This window comes from Squalius cephalus, assembly GCF_949319135.1.
Source record: "Squalius cephalus genome assembly, chromosome: 16".
Classification (NCBI taxonomy): domain Eukaryota; kingdom Metazoa; phylum Chordata; class Actinopteri; order Cypriniformes; family Leuciscidae; genus Squalius; species Squalius cephalus.
Genome location: NC_137137.1, coordinates 12,929,213 through 12,942,553, shown reverse-complemented (window position 1 = coordinate 12,942,553; position 13,341 = coordinate 12,929,213). Strand labels below are relative to the sequence as shown.

The following is a 13,341-nucleotide window of genomic DNA, read 5'->3' as shown; positions in this document are numbered from 1 at the left end:
AGCTATATTTTAAGTTGCCCAAACTGTAGGTATGAGTCAACCTGCTTATCAGCAGCACTGCAATTGTCTCCAGTGTATCTCCCTATTTTCTGCCATATACTCTTTCTCTAACTGTCGGAGAGGTCTCAAAAACTTAAAGTTTCCTCCTAATCTCTAACTGTTTCTCCTTCTAATCTCCCCCATATCGTTTTAAAATGTAGCATTCTGTGCAGAATTCAAATTGGTCCGATATTTTTCGCATATGATCCGCTCTGTGCTATCGTGTCTCTGGACCGGAGCAGACTGTGTGTGCGCTGCGGCGTTCACTTGACACTAACATGAATTCAGACTTCATTCTCCCCAATGGAAAGCATATTTACACTGTCTGAATCGTTCCATATCCCCTATATATCTGCCATTCACCATGTAGAAAATAGTAAATGTTTGAAAAGTGACCGATTTTAGATGTAGCTTCAGTGTCTATTTATAATGTAGGGGGCGGGACGCTTTAAATTCTAGAGAATATTTGATTGGACAGAAAATCTGATGAGAAGCTGAAGTGCAGAGTGATGTCATCAAAATCATTGATCCATATTGGCGGAAGTGAGAGACTGTAAGTTTGCTTACATCTTCTAAGTGCAAATTTTGTCTTTGTTTTGGAGCACACTAGCTTATAGAAAACAGGAAGACAAACATTCATGCTAAAAGACAAAAAACTTCATTTTGATATCATAGGGACTTTAATAAAGTCCCTGTGAACCGGAAGATGCAAACGACTTTTCTCCAGTGTTGTGACGTATTTCCAAGTGAAACGGAATATTGAACAGAGGGCAGGGTTTTACTTGAGCGCTCCTCCTCTCCATCTCTGCTCATAGCAGACTAACGGTTTGAGGGGAGTGGTTAAGCGTTTTCAACCCAAGCCGTCAAACTGACATCATCAGAAAAGGAACGCCATTCCAGAACGGAAGTAACTTTTCAGATTTTGATTAAAGATTACCTCAGCAAACAATTTTTATCTGTGTATTAACTTGCACAGATTACTTGTTCACCACAATACTAGCAATATGCGCTAACAAAGTAAATAGGGTCAATTTTGATTTCTTGTCGACTTTAAGAGTGTCAGACAGTTTCTGTATGATATTTAGTGGAGAAAATAAGGTGTGAGTGTGTGTCTGTGTATGGGCTTGTGACTCACCTCTATCTGAGACACTGGTGAATGAAGTAGGAGGAATACACATGAATGAGTTAGTGACTGAATATGAGCCAAATACTGTCTGTGATAGGGATTTAATATATACCTTTACTCTTACGCAGCATAATTTCTCTATGTAGTGTAATTATAAGCAGACTATTATGTTTCTTATCACAAACACTCAGCAATGCTATTGAGTTATTATGTTGCTTATTATTTGATAATATGGGAGGGAGAATGACACGAAGTACACATAATGCAGCATCTGATCCAATTAAAGCAGAATACAGGAACTAGACTTAAGGCCCGTTCACACAAACGATAACTATAAAGATAATGATAAAAGTATAGTTCCAAAAATTCGTTCTCAATATTAAAGCGGTCCACACCACAGCTAAAATGATTAGGAACAAAGAATATCGTTGGACACATTTTTTTTATTTTTTTTTATTCACATTTTACATTTTGTTCAGCTGATGAATGATAAAAACATTGACAGCCAATCATAATTTATCCTGCTGTTAAGAGCTCGAGCATTTAAAACGGCAGACAAGCACGCGCTTAGAATAAACATTATGATATCATCCGCTAGTGTGGACACTAATATAGTTATCTTTATAGTTATCGTTCTTGGTGTGAACGTTCCTTTAACACATATTCTTATAGAGGTAGATAGGGGATGTGTAAGTGTGCACCTAGTATGCTTGATTATGCTCTCTTGTGCTGTGATTCCTTGGTGTGTGAAAGCAGGTGTTGGGTTCCAGCCCCCACTGAGCTTTGTGCTAATCACCTAATTAAAGTAATTAACTGCCTGATAGCCATGTTTTTGACATTTGGCACACATTGAACCACTCTTAAACTGCTGGACTATCAGACGAGCAAAGATCAAAACACTCTAAGGTCTCACCGATTGGCTATTACCTTCAGAAATCAGCTGTGATTGGCTTGATTTGCTCTGGTTGAACTGACTTTCATTGGCTGTATAATTAGCTGCTACTGACTCTGATTGGTGGTGTCCAGAAGCCTACATTTTTACATCCGTGGCCCTGTCCCAAATGCCGCCTGAGCCTTTCAGGTCCTGATCAGAGTCCATACTTTTGTCATAATGACACAGACAGTGATATGTGCCAGGTCTGCTATGAAGTCCATACCAGTAACAGAGTGACAGAAATAGTTATTGCAGATGAATATATTATATTATTTATTTGTATTGTATATCAATATCACAATACCATCTAATCTAATACAATCGTTTTGGGGTGATTCATATAATAATCAATTTATTATTGAAAAATAATATATTATATTAATGATCAATTATTTAGATTATATTTATTATTATTATTGGAGTGGTGACTAATGGTAATAATGTTTTTCCAGTAATAAAAATAATAATAATATTTTCCAATTGTAATAGAGGTAGTAGTGGTAGTAGTAGTATTAATAATAATAATAATAATAATAATAATTATTATTATTATTATTATTGGAAAATAATATGCTATGGTAATTAATAATTATTTTGATTGTAATTAACAACCTAATCTAAAATTATGTTATTTATTATATTTATTATAACAATTTGGGAGGGGTGAATAATAATAATAACTGCATATACAGTATAATCGTAATACAAATTTTTATCATTACTATTTATAGTATTATTTAATACGATGTAGGTATGTGTGCTCACTTTTTCACCTCTTATTCATTTGCACATATGTATATAAATCAACTTCAGTCATAACTACTGTGAGTCTGTGACTAAAAAGTGATTATTATGCTGCGTCCCAATTCGCGTACTTATACTATGCCCTTAAAGTATGTACTATTTTTGTGGGGGAAAAAGTACATACTTTTGAGTGTGTAGCAGTAGAGTGGGCAAGCTTTGGGACATGTATTATTCCAGATCACCCTTCTCATCCTGTCCCACTGCCCTTTCAAATACTGCTGCTATCTGCATACTGCCCTCTAGTGGTGGCCTGATGGGACTGCAATGATGCTGTTTTGAGATTGAGGCCACTGAAGGGGCACCCACACCACTCCCTGATATTCTATGCATTCTTTCTTTTTTGTCTTTTATTATAAAATGAAATGAATGTTTTTGTGCATTAAAAATGGACCTCAGCTTATTCCTTTGAAGATGACTGGTTCATTATTTCGAACACAAAGGCTAAGGGAGCACCCCCAATACTAAAGATGCAAAAAGCTGTTTGCATGTGTGTGTGCGGGGGTGGCAGGGGCTGCACAATGTCCTTGGGGCAACGTTCACCTCCTCTTCTCAGCCAGTGCCCTGGAGAGCCCTGCTGTCAGGTCTCATAGCACAAGCAGCGCACAGAGACCAGCCCTGCCAGTCTGGGAGGAGGGGGCAGTCTGGGAGCATGGCATTCTGGGAGGTGCGGTTTTCCCTGGTTGGCCTTTTCCCTCTGTGCCACCTAAGGGGGGAGGGTGGAGGGCCTGCCATTGCTACTGCTCGATCACCCTCTCTGTGTGAAGGTCGCACACAGAAAGCCTCCAGGAGACGAAAGCAAGAGCAATAGAGAGAGGAGGGAGAGGGCGCAGGGATGAGAGAGAGACCAGAAAAGATTAGAAAATTTAGAGAAGGGGAAAGAAGAAAAGGGAGGCATTGCTAAGTAGACATTGTTAAAAATGAGTTTATATAGCAAATACCTTTTGTGTTGCAGTTATGTTGTCATTAGGATGAAAATGAATAGCTCTGTTCCAGAACCTACTGTGGTTCCTTGCTCCCTACACCCTACTTCTGAACCCAACTAAGTGAACAGCCTTCATGTTGCATGCAGACCCTTTATCCTCAGTGGGTTTTGGTATACAGTAAACAATTTTTGTTGATACGCTCCCTTGTTTCTGCTTCTCTGTTTAATCTCTAAAATATTTGCTGACTCCTTTTGATTCTCTCCTTTGGTTGTCAGATTGCAGAGACCTACGCATTTCTTCCACGTGAGGCGGTGACTCGTTTCTTGATGAGTTGTGGAGAATGCCAGAAAAGGATGCACATCAACCCCAGCACGGCAGAGTTCAAAGGTCAGGCACCATTCTTGCACTTTCATGTCTAGATTTGCCATGTTTAATGATTTTGCACCGTACACATATTTATGAATATGTGCCGCTGAGTAAATTGGAAGTTTTTGTTCATTTTATCATTAATTAAAGTTTTGGGAGTGCATCACCCTTTAGCGGTAATTAGGAAAGATTAGGATTCCAAAATGTTCATTAAAGTCACACTGTTGATGAGCCACAGAGGCTAGACTAAAATTCTGTGCTTTTACGGGCCCCTTGTAATTAATGCATGGATAATCCGACCCACACGCTTCCCACAGTAAACAAATTAGATTACTGATTAGCAAATAAGAATGAAAAATAACGCTAAAGGAAATATGCACGCAAACCTTCAAGACATGACATAGCAGACACTCATGTGATGACCTTCAAATATGCTTTCTCTCTGGATATTTGCATCATTATTTAATTCAGAGACAGTAGAGCTGTTTCAATCACAACTTCATTATTGTCATAAAGTGTCAGCAATAAATACCTTTCCCAGCACACGGATCAGAAAGTGTCATTTTCCCACAGCTCTGAGATATTGTACTCTATGTGCTGTATCTATCTGCATAGACGTGATGTTGGTCTGCCATTAGTCACAGACTGATGTGACTAATTCACGCTGCCACAGATAAGCTTGATTTCTATGGAGCTAAAATAGTTTCAAATTTTTCAGTAAAATGATTCACCAATGTGTAAGCTAATTAACATTTGCAAAAAAAAAAAAGTTTATATTTGCAAAGTGCAATGCTCAAACTCATAACCTAATTCATATTCACACAAAAAAAAAGATTTTCAAATGCACAACCAAATTTGTGCATTTGTGGAGAACGAATGTTAAACAAACTTTGAATAGTGAATTAGCTGACCAGCTTCTGCCTGCTGGGGTTCTGAAGGGAAGAGTCATCCCTGCTCTCCAAAGCAGGTTATAGAATAAAAATTGCTATTGAACTTTTCACACTATATTGCGACTGGGAACTCTGTATAGGGTCAGAAGATCTGTGTCCAAACAAAAGCCTGTCTGTGTTTATTGTGTTTGATTTTAACAAAGACCCGAGGGGGTTTCAGCAGGCTCTGTTGGAGCACTGTCTCAAGAGCGCCTTCTAGGGGACTGAACTGAGTCATGCACACTATTGAGAATGAGATTGAGTGAAACAATATTGACTTACAAATTAATAATTACAAGTAGGACATGTTTTAAAGTCTTACGAATTAGCTACACCTTTTTTTTACTAATAAGCTTTTTGAAGAAAATTATGTATACACTTAATACATTATACACACTAATACTTATGTATACACACTACCGTTCAAGTTTGGGGTCAGCAAGATTTAATAAAAGAAAGAAAAAAGAAACTGATACTTCTATTCAGCTAGGATGCATTAAATAGATAAAAATGTCACTAAAAAGATTCATAATATTACAATAGATTTCTACTTCAAATAAATGCTGTTATTTTGTAAAGAACCGTGAAAAAATGTATCACAGTTTCCACAAAAATATTAAACAGCAAATCTGTTTTCAACTATTGATAATAATAAGAAATACTTTTTGAGCACTTGAACAAGATTGAGTAATGGCTGCTGAAATTTCAGCTTTACAATCACGGGAATAAATTACATTTAATTGTAGTAATTTTCACAGTATTGCTGTTTTTAATAAATGTTGCCTTGGTGAGCATAAGCGACTGCTATTAAAAATATGAAAAAATTTGACCACAAACTTTTGAACAGTTAAAAAAAAAAAAAAAATGTGAAAGTAAAAATTGAAATGTAATTTCTTTTGTTGGTTGTCACCCACAGAGAATGACCGGCCCACTTCTCTGGTCCCAGACCTCATCGACTACAACATGCCTCTCACTGCCACCTATCTAAAACAGATGAAACTACAGTGCATGAACACCAATGAGCAGGTAGGTAGAGCGCGAGAGATACAAGAGCACTGAAGAGAGAAAAAAAGCTTTGTTTTACAATACATCAAAGTTGTCAGTTGAAAAAAAAAAAAAAATTATTAAGTTTAAAATAATTCAGTATTGACGTTACTGGTTTGTGTGTTTGCTGACTGCTCCTGAGTTTTAGAGACAATATATGGTATCATGATGCGAAATATTCCTTAGTATCTAGACAAAGAATTTAATGTAAAAGTCACTCAGCTCTAAGGAACTGTGACAAGTCCTTATGGTGCAATGTGTGGTTGTCAAGGTTAACTCTTATAGACATGGTTGCCTCAGCAACAGTATATGTGGATGCCTGGAATAGCAAGAGCTGGATGTGTCTGTGGGTCACTGTGCTATATAAATGGGGTGATGATAAACACACAACCCCCATCCTTGTGAAAGACAGTTCCTTATAGCACTGAACTAAAACAGTACATGAATGTAATTGTATAGCTGAAACTAAAAAGCACATATTTAGAGAATATTCTCACTGTTGAATATAAGAAAGCTCAAGATGCATTTACAGCTCACTTAATGGCCTTGTAGTTTTCTAAGATTGCATGCAAAGCGTGAAACATCCAGAGGAAAGTCTAAAGGCCGTTGTGTACCTGTGACATGCTGCATTGCCCTTGCCACAGCTTAGGTTAGAAACATCCACCGAGGTGGAGAAACTGGAAACCTTTATAGCAGATCTGGATCGTTATTTATTTCTTAGGTTAATATTTTATTTTATTTTATTATTTTATTTTATTTTACTTTTGTTTTGTTTTCTTCTCTTTTTTTATTGAATATTTTAATGTAATATATTGCTGTTTAAATAACCAGTTTTTATCAATTTCTTGATGAAACAAGTCACAATCCATTTCTGGATAACTGCAGTAAACACTCCTATACTAATAGGAATATAGGTAGATACTAGTACACTTTTCATTATTTGTTATCACAACATATTTTCTTATGTCAAATCAACTTAACAATAATTTGTGGTTCAGATAACATAATATTTTGACTTTCTGTTGATTAAACCAATCTCTTTCATTATATTAACAAAAAATAATAATTTCAATGAACTTAAAATTTGAAGGCAACCATGTTACTTACTTTTTTAAGTTAAACCAACAATAATTTTTAAGTGGAGGTACCCTTCAAGCCTGCGGGCAGGGGGCGCTGTTGTACCACTCTTTAAGAAGTGAAAATAAGTTGCATGGAGTTGGATGATTTTTTGGTCACAAATTTTTCTGGGCAATAGGCTATGTGACTTTAGAAAACTACCCTTTTATAAAAACTAAAATTGTTAGACCTATTATGAGAATAGAATTGTTGTATTTGTTTAAGTTACGTGTTCTTCATGTTCAAAATAAGACACAATAAGATCTAAAATGTAAAAATAAGTACTATTATTCGTCTGCACGTCAGGTGGCAACCAATCAGATTGCTTAGGTTGAATATTGTTTGGAGTTGTATGTTTTATTGCCCTTTTGCTTAATGTAATTCACCTAACTATAGTATGTGTTCTGGGATCAACATTCCTATCAACCATTCAGATTTTGGGGCTAAATATAGGATAGGGCTAGGGTAGGGGTTCACACAATGTTCTTATCAACAAATAATTTTTCTCAGATTGTAAGGGTAGGTTATGTTTAGAGTGGTCTTACCTTCAGACAGCACACCAACAGGCCGTCTGTTGTTCAGTGATTTCAGATGCATATTGCACTTTCTCCATCTGGCACGCTCAATTTTAATTGGCTGGATTTACGCAACTTCTGGAGTGGGGGCACGCAGGATTTTTTTGTTTTGTTTTGTTAGTCCGCCAGGAAACAAATGTACCAGGCTGATACAATGAACGCTGTTGAGGGTAAAATAATCACTGGATTAGTCAATGCTTGCAAGGTTAGTGCCATCAAATCTTTAAAATATACTCAGAGGTTTACAAGTAAACTAGATATCCCCAAGGAGAATAATCGTTTATTATTATTTGTGACATTACCATTCAATAGTTTGGGGTCTATAGGATGTTTTTGGAAGAAGTCTCTTATGGTATACAGTAAAAAATAGTAATATTGTGAGTTATTTAAAATAACTGTTTTTTATTTTTTATTTTAATATGTTTTACAAAGTAGTTTATTCCTGTGATGGCAAAGCTGAATTTTCAGCATCATTACTGCAGTGTCACATGTTGTTTCATGTAATCATTCTAATGTGCTGATTTGGTGCTCAAGAAACATTTGTCATTCTTATCAATGTTAAAAACAGTTGAAACCTTGATAAATAAAAAGTTTGAAAGAACAGCATTTATTTGAAATATAATTTGCAAAAGACTTTACTGTCACTTTTAATCAATAGAATGGTTTTTTTTTTTACAAAAACAAATCTTTTTTTGGCCTCAAGCGTTTGAAGAGGTTTTTTTTTTTTACATACAGAAATTCTGATTTAAAAGTGCACAAAATTTCTGTTTGTTTAATATTAATTTATGGCTCACTTGACTAAATCACATCTTTTTACTTAGTTTATTTTCTTCTTCATCCTCTCATCTCCCTCTTTATTGTTTTACATGCCCCTTTAAAGGAATAGTTCACTTTAAAATGAAAATGATGTCATCATATACTCACCCTCATGTTGTTTCAAACCTGTATGAATTTCTTTCTTCTGCTGAACAGAAAGGAAGATATTTAGAAGAATGTCAGTAACCAGACAGTTTCTGGGTCCCATTGACTTCCATAGTATATTTTTTTCCTACTATGGAAGTCAATGGGACCCAGAAACTGTCTGGTTACTGACATTCTTCTAAATATCTTCCTTTCTGTTCAGCAGAAGAAAGAAATTCATACAGGTTTGAAACAACATGAGGGTGAGTATATGATGACAGAACTTTCATTTTAAAGTGAACTATTCCTTTAATTCCTGTGACTACATTGATCTTTTCTTGCTCCTGTCTTTTTCTTCTCTCTTTCTCATTGCTTGTGTTACTGATGCTCCACTTGGTACCTAATGGAGTCAGCACCGCACACATCAGTCCTCTAAACAAACCTCAGAGGGAACCCAATTTTTCACAAGGCTTAACTCTATGAATCACATGGACAAATGTTTACAACATGTGTGTGTCTCTGTGTGTGTGTGTGTGTGTGTTACCACATGCATACATATTGGTTCACAGCTGTACAGGACAGTGTGAAATCACTTTTACAAATAAACACCTGTCATGGTTTCAGTCTGTACTTTAGATAATAAATGTTGGGATCATGATGATGACCGGCATAACGCCATGTTCAGGCTTTCTGTCACAATACTGTACGTTTCAGAACAACAGGGGTCTCAAGCTCAAACTAATCCAATGCTTGATAAATCTGTTGTTACATCAGTTAGTTTGTGACCATTAGCTGATCTGTGGGGTCCCAGGATGTTTGTCCCTGAATTCCTTCCTGTTAGCAGTGCAGTGCTGAAAAGGGAAGTGAACCTGTGCGTTTGAGAGGCACATTGAGAGGCAATTCACAGTGACTTTTTCTTCTCTCTGTCTCTCTCACACACACACACACACACACACACACACACACACACACACACACACACACACACTCACACACACACACACACATCTTTATCTACACACCTGCATTTCTCACCTTCTCTTGAGCACCACTGATGATTACATTCTTTCAGCCTGCTCTACTCTTCAGAGTACCATGGTAACAATAAACACAGAATCAGGGACTCATAGTGTAGTGTAGAGGCTGGATTTGTTTGTGTGTGTGTGTGTGTGTGTGTGTGTGTGTGTGTGTGTGTGTGTGTGTGTGTGTGTGTGTGTGTGTGTGTGTTGTTGTTGTTGTAAGAGAAAGACTCTTGGTAATGTGATGCTAAATAAATTGTGCTTATTAGTAAGTAGAATTTACTTTTAATTTTCAGGGCAAGTTAAAGTGTTTTAATTAATAAAATTGGAATGAGTGGCCTGTTGAGAATGGAGTACTTTGATGGCCAGGGGCTTGAGGGTGAGATGAATTAAATTCTGCATTCAGGTGTATGTTAATGCAGATGGGGGATGGTTGGCTTGTGAAATGAGGGGTTTGTTTGTGAAAATGAGGAAGTGTCACACATGAGTGGGGGTGGTTGCTAGTCTTTAACTCAGCGGCTACAAGATTAGCAATGGCATTGTGAAGGTTTGTTCTGAGCAGATTGGTGGCACAGGGTGTATTATGGGTTTTCCTGGAGCATTTGGGGAGGGGTTTTGAGGGGAGGCTATGAAGAAAGCGTTGATGCTAACTTCAGAAGCTCTAGAACCTGCTGTAAGTCACAGTGAACTTTCTCACAGCTTCATCGTCATGACAACAGAGGTAGAGAGGTGCGTTCACGCCCATAGCGTAGGTGAAGACAAGGGTCACGACGTGATTCGCTATGCCTTCAGCCTGCTAAACATGGACCAGCACTTATTCTGGCTCACATACACTATGTCAGCGTGCATAGATAATGCAGATCATATTTAAAAACACGTTTAGGCTGAATAAATGTTAAGTCGTTTGGTCTTTGATGATAATTTAACATTTTAATTAGAACACACTGATGGCAAAAATATGCTAAAAGAGATATCAGCAATGCGCTAACAATATTTTTTTAAAGAAAAAACATTAGAAAAAAAAATTGAGCTGTAAGATGCTGAACACTGGTAAAATTATGTTGGAATACAAAGTTTGGTCTGTTACAGTATGACACATTTTTGTCATTTTGCATATTATTGTTAACAAAAATGTTATTTTTGTCAAGAAAATCTGGACAATGGACCGTTATGCAACAGACTAAATTTTAAAAGACTTTGAAATTGAGTGTTATTTTGGCTTTTATTTTTATATTTTCAGTTTTCATTTCATTTCATTTTTTTAAATATTGTATTTTGTATCTTTTAGTAGTTTTTTTTATATATTTCTATATAGCTTTACTGTAATTAATATTTCTTCAACTTATTTAAGTTAGTTTAGGTAATTTTTTTAAGTTTTTCATCTAAAAAAATGTGTTTTTTTTATTTTATTTTAGCTTTGTTTCAAATACCAAACTTTAGTTAACAATAACAACACTGGAAATGTAACACTTCTGCGAAAGCATACACACTTTATGTGGATTTTTCACAGCTCCAAACTCCAAAAAACTAAAATATGTGCATGCAATGAACTGTGTGTACTAAATGTTGTTCTGCAAATTCCCACCCAGAACATGTTTCCTGAAGAAAACAATACATATCTCGTGTTCTTCTCATCCTGTGTGTGCATCTTTTGGGTTTTGGCTCCAACAGGGTTAAAAATAGCTCCCCTCGTATTCACTCATTATTTAAGAGTGTCCTCCTTCTGTCCCTCTCCATCCCACATTCCAAAATGTGGAGTTTCCTCAATAAAGGATACACTGGGAAGATAATGGACTGAAGAAAGAGTTTGTAAAGTGAGATGTTGCGTGACGGTCTTACATATAGCAGCATGGTTGAACCAAACAAGAAATGTAGGAAATTTAGAATGCTCATTTTGACACAGGTATGAGGACTTTGTCTGTATCGAGATGCTGTGGAGGAGATATGGGAGAATCTAGTGATGTCTAGGCGATAGTGGGATGGGTGAGCTTCATTTTGTGCACAGAATATCCTGAGCTCTCTGACTTCCTCCTCCTCCCCCCTCTCTTTCTCTCTCACACACATACAGGATGAGAGTTCGGTAAGCAGTGAGGATTTGGACATGGCTGAGCCCGCGTGGGTCTCTACTGAGCGTGCTCCAGCCGCAGAGCCTAGCAGCCCCACCACCCCGTACACAGAGAGGATGCCTACACCCCCACAGCCCAGCATTAAGGAGGAAGAAGGTACGATGTCTCTTACTCACTCACACTGTGTTTATGTAGCTGTGCATTTCATTGAAATAACAGCCACCTTTTACCAATTTTTGTCAGCGTTTATCAGAGAAGACTCTGTGTTGGTTAGAGTCTGATAAGTGTCTTATAAAGCTGATGTTGAAGAGGTGCCTGAAGGCCCATTATAGACCTTTTCCCAGCACTCCAGCCTCTCTTGCTCTCTTCCATCACTCTCTGGACAGATCCCAGTTTAATGGATGTCTGGGGTATGCAGAGCCAGCCTTATTTTTTTCATTTTGGTTTGTATGTGAAAATCTTCGGTGTCAAGTTCTGTAATGTGTGTCAGTCTCAATTTTCTGGGAATCTGCAATAGATAGATAGATAGACAGACAGATAGATAGATAGATAGATAGATAAATAGATAGATAGATAGATAGATAGATAGATAGATAGATAGATAGACAGACAGATAGATAGACAGATAGATAGATTAGTTACAGAAAAGAGTATTTTTGACAAATGTAATACTCTATGACAAATTTATGAATCTTTTCTATGCTAAATCTGATTATTATCTATATAATGTTATTTCATCTTTATCATCAGTGTTATTGTTCATGTAACCAATAGATATCCTATCTGTAACACAGAATGTGTACAATAATGTTTGGCAAAGGCTCCCAATCATATTTGCGGATGAGGGTAAACAACTGCAAGGCTCCAAGGTTGTTGACCCTGCCCCCTTTTTGAATTGAACACACTTCCTTCTTTTCACCAGCACTCACTCCCTCTGTCTTGTCTCTTATTCAGCTGAGTGCAGGGGGCTGGGGTGGCGTATGAATGGGGCAGGAGAGAAGAGGATGAGGGCAGGGGGAGGGGGATGTGGAGATGATTTTTAAAATGGCTGCTGGGACAGTCGAGGGTCTTACTGGGTGGTAGATAGGGAGGAAGCAGCTTGGGTCGCTTCTTTGTGGGCTAATCCTGTGTAATCTTGCTCCGAGGGGGCTGGAGGGAACAGCTCGGCCACACACATTGACGTGTGTCCACTTACTCCATCATAAGGAGAGAGAAAGTGACTAAAGGGCTGTGCACATGCTCAGTGCACCTTACCCTTGACGGACAGCTGTAGAGGCCCCTCTGGGAATTATCCTAAAGAGGGATGATAGTATTTTAGGAATGGCAGTCAGAGCTGTGATCATGCATGTTAGCATGTCTGACTTATTGCTGTCTCAGATTCAAAGTAAAAATGCTGTTTGCATCTGCACTTTTAAAAAATGTTAAAACAAACTAAATATTTACAATTTAAAAAAATTTTTAAAAAAATTAATTGAAATTATTATATGATGTAAAATGACT

At 37.1% G+C, this 13,341-nt stretch overlaps 1 protein-coding gene across 2 annotated transcripts in view; it reads left to right on the top strand.

Moving 5' to 3' along the window:
- Nucleotides 1–13,341, top strand: part of nol4la (nucleolar protein 4-like a) — a 40,882-nt gene that overhangs the window by 19,262 nt on the left and 8,279 nt on the right. For both annotated transcript variants that reach the window (XM_079897761.1, XM_079897760.1), the window contains exons 3-5: nt 4,102–4,213; nt 6,038–6,147; nt 11,844–11,997. In XM_079897761.1, the coding sequence (XP_079753887.1) occupies nt 4,102–4,213; nt 6,038–6,147; nt 11,844–11,997 (376 nt within the window). The remainder of the gene's footprint in view (nt 1–4,101; nt 4,214–6,037; nt 6,148–11,843; nt 11,998–13,341) is intronic.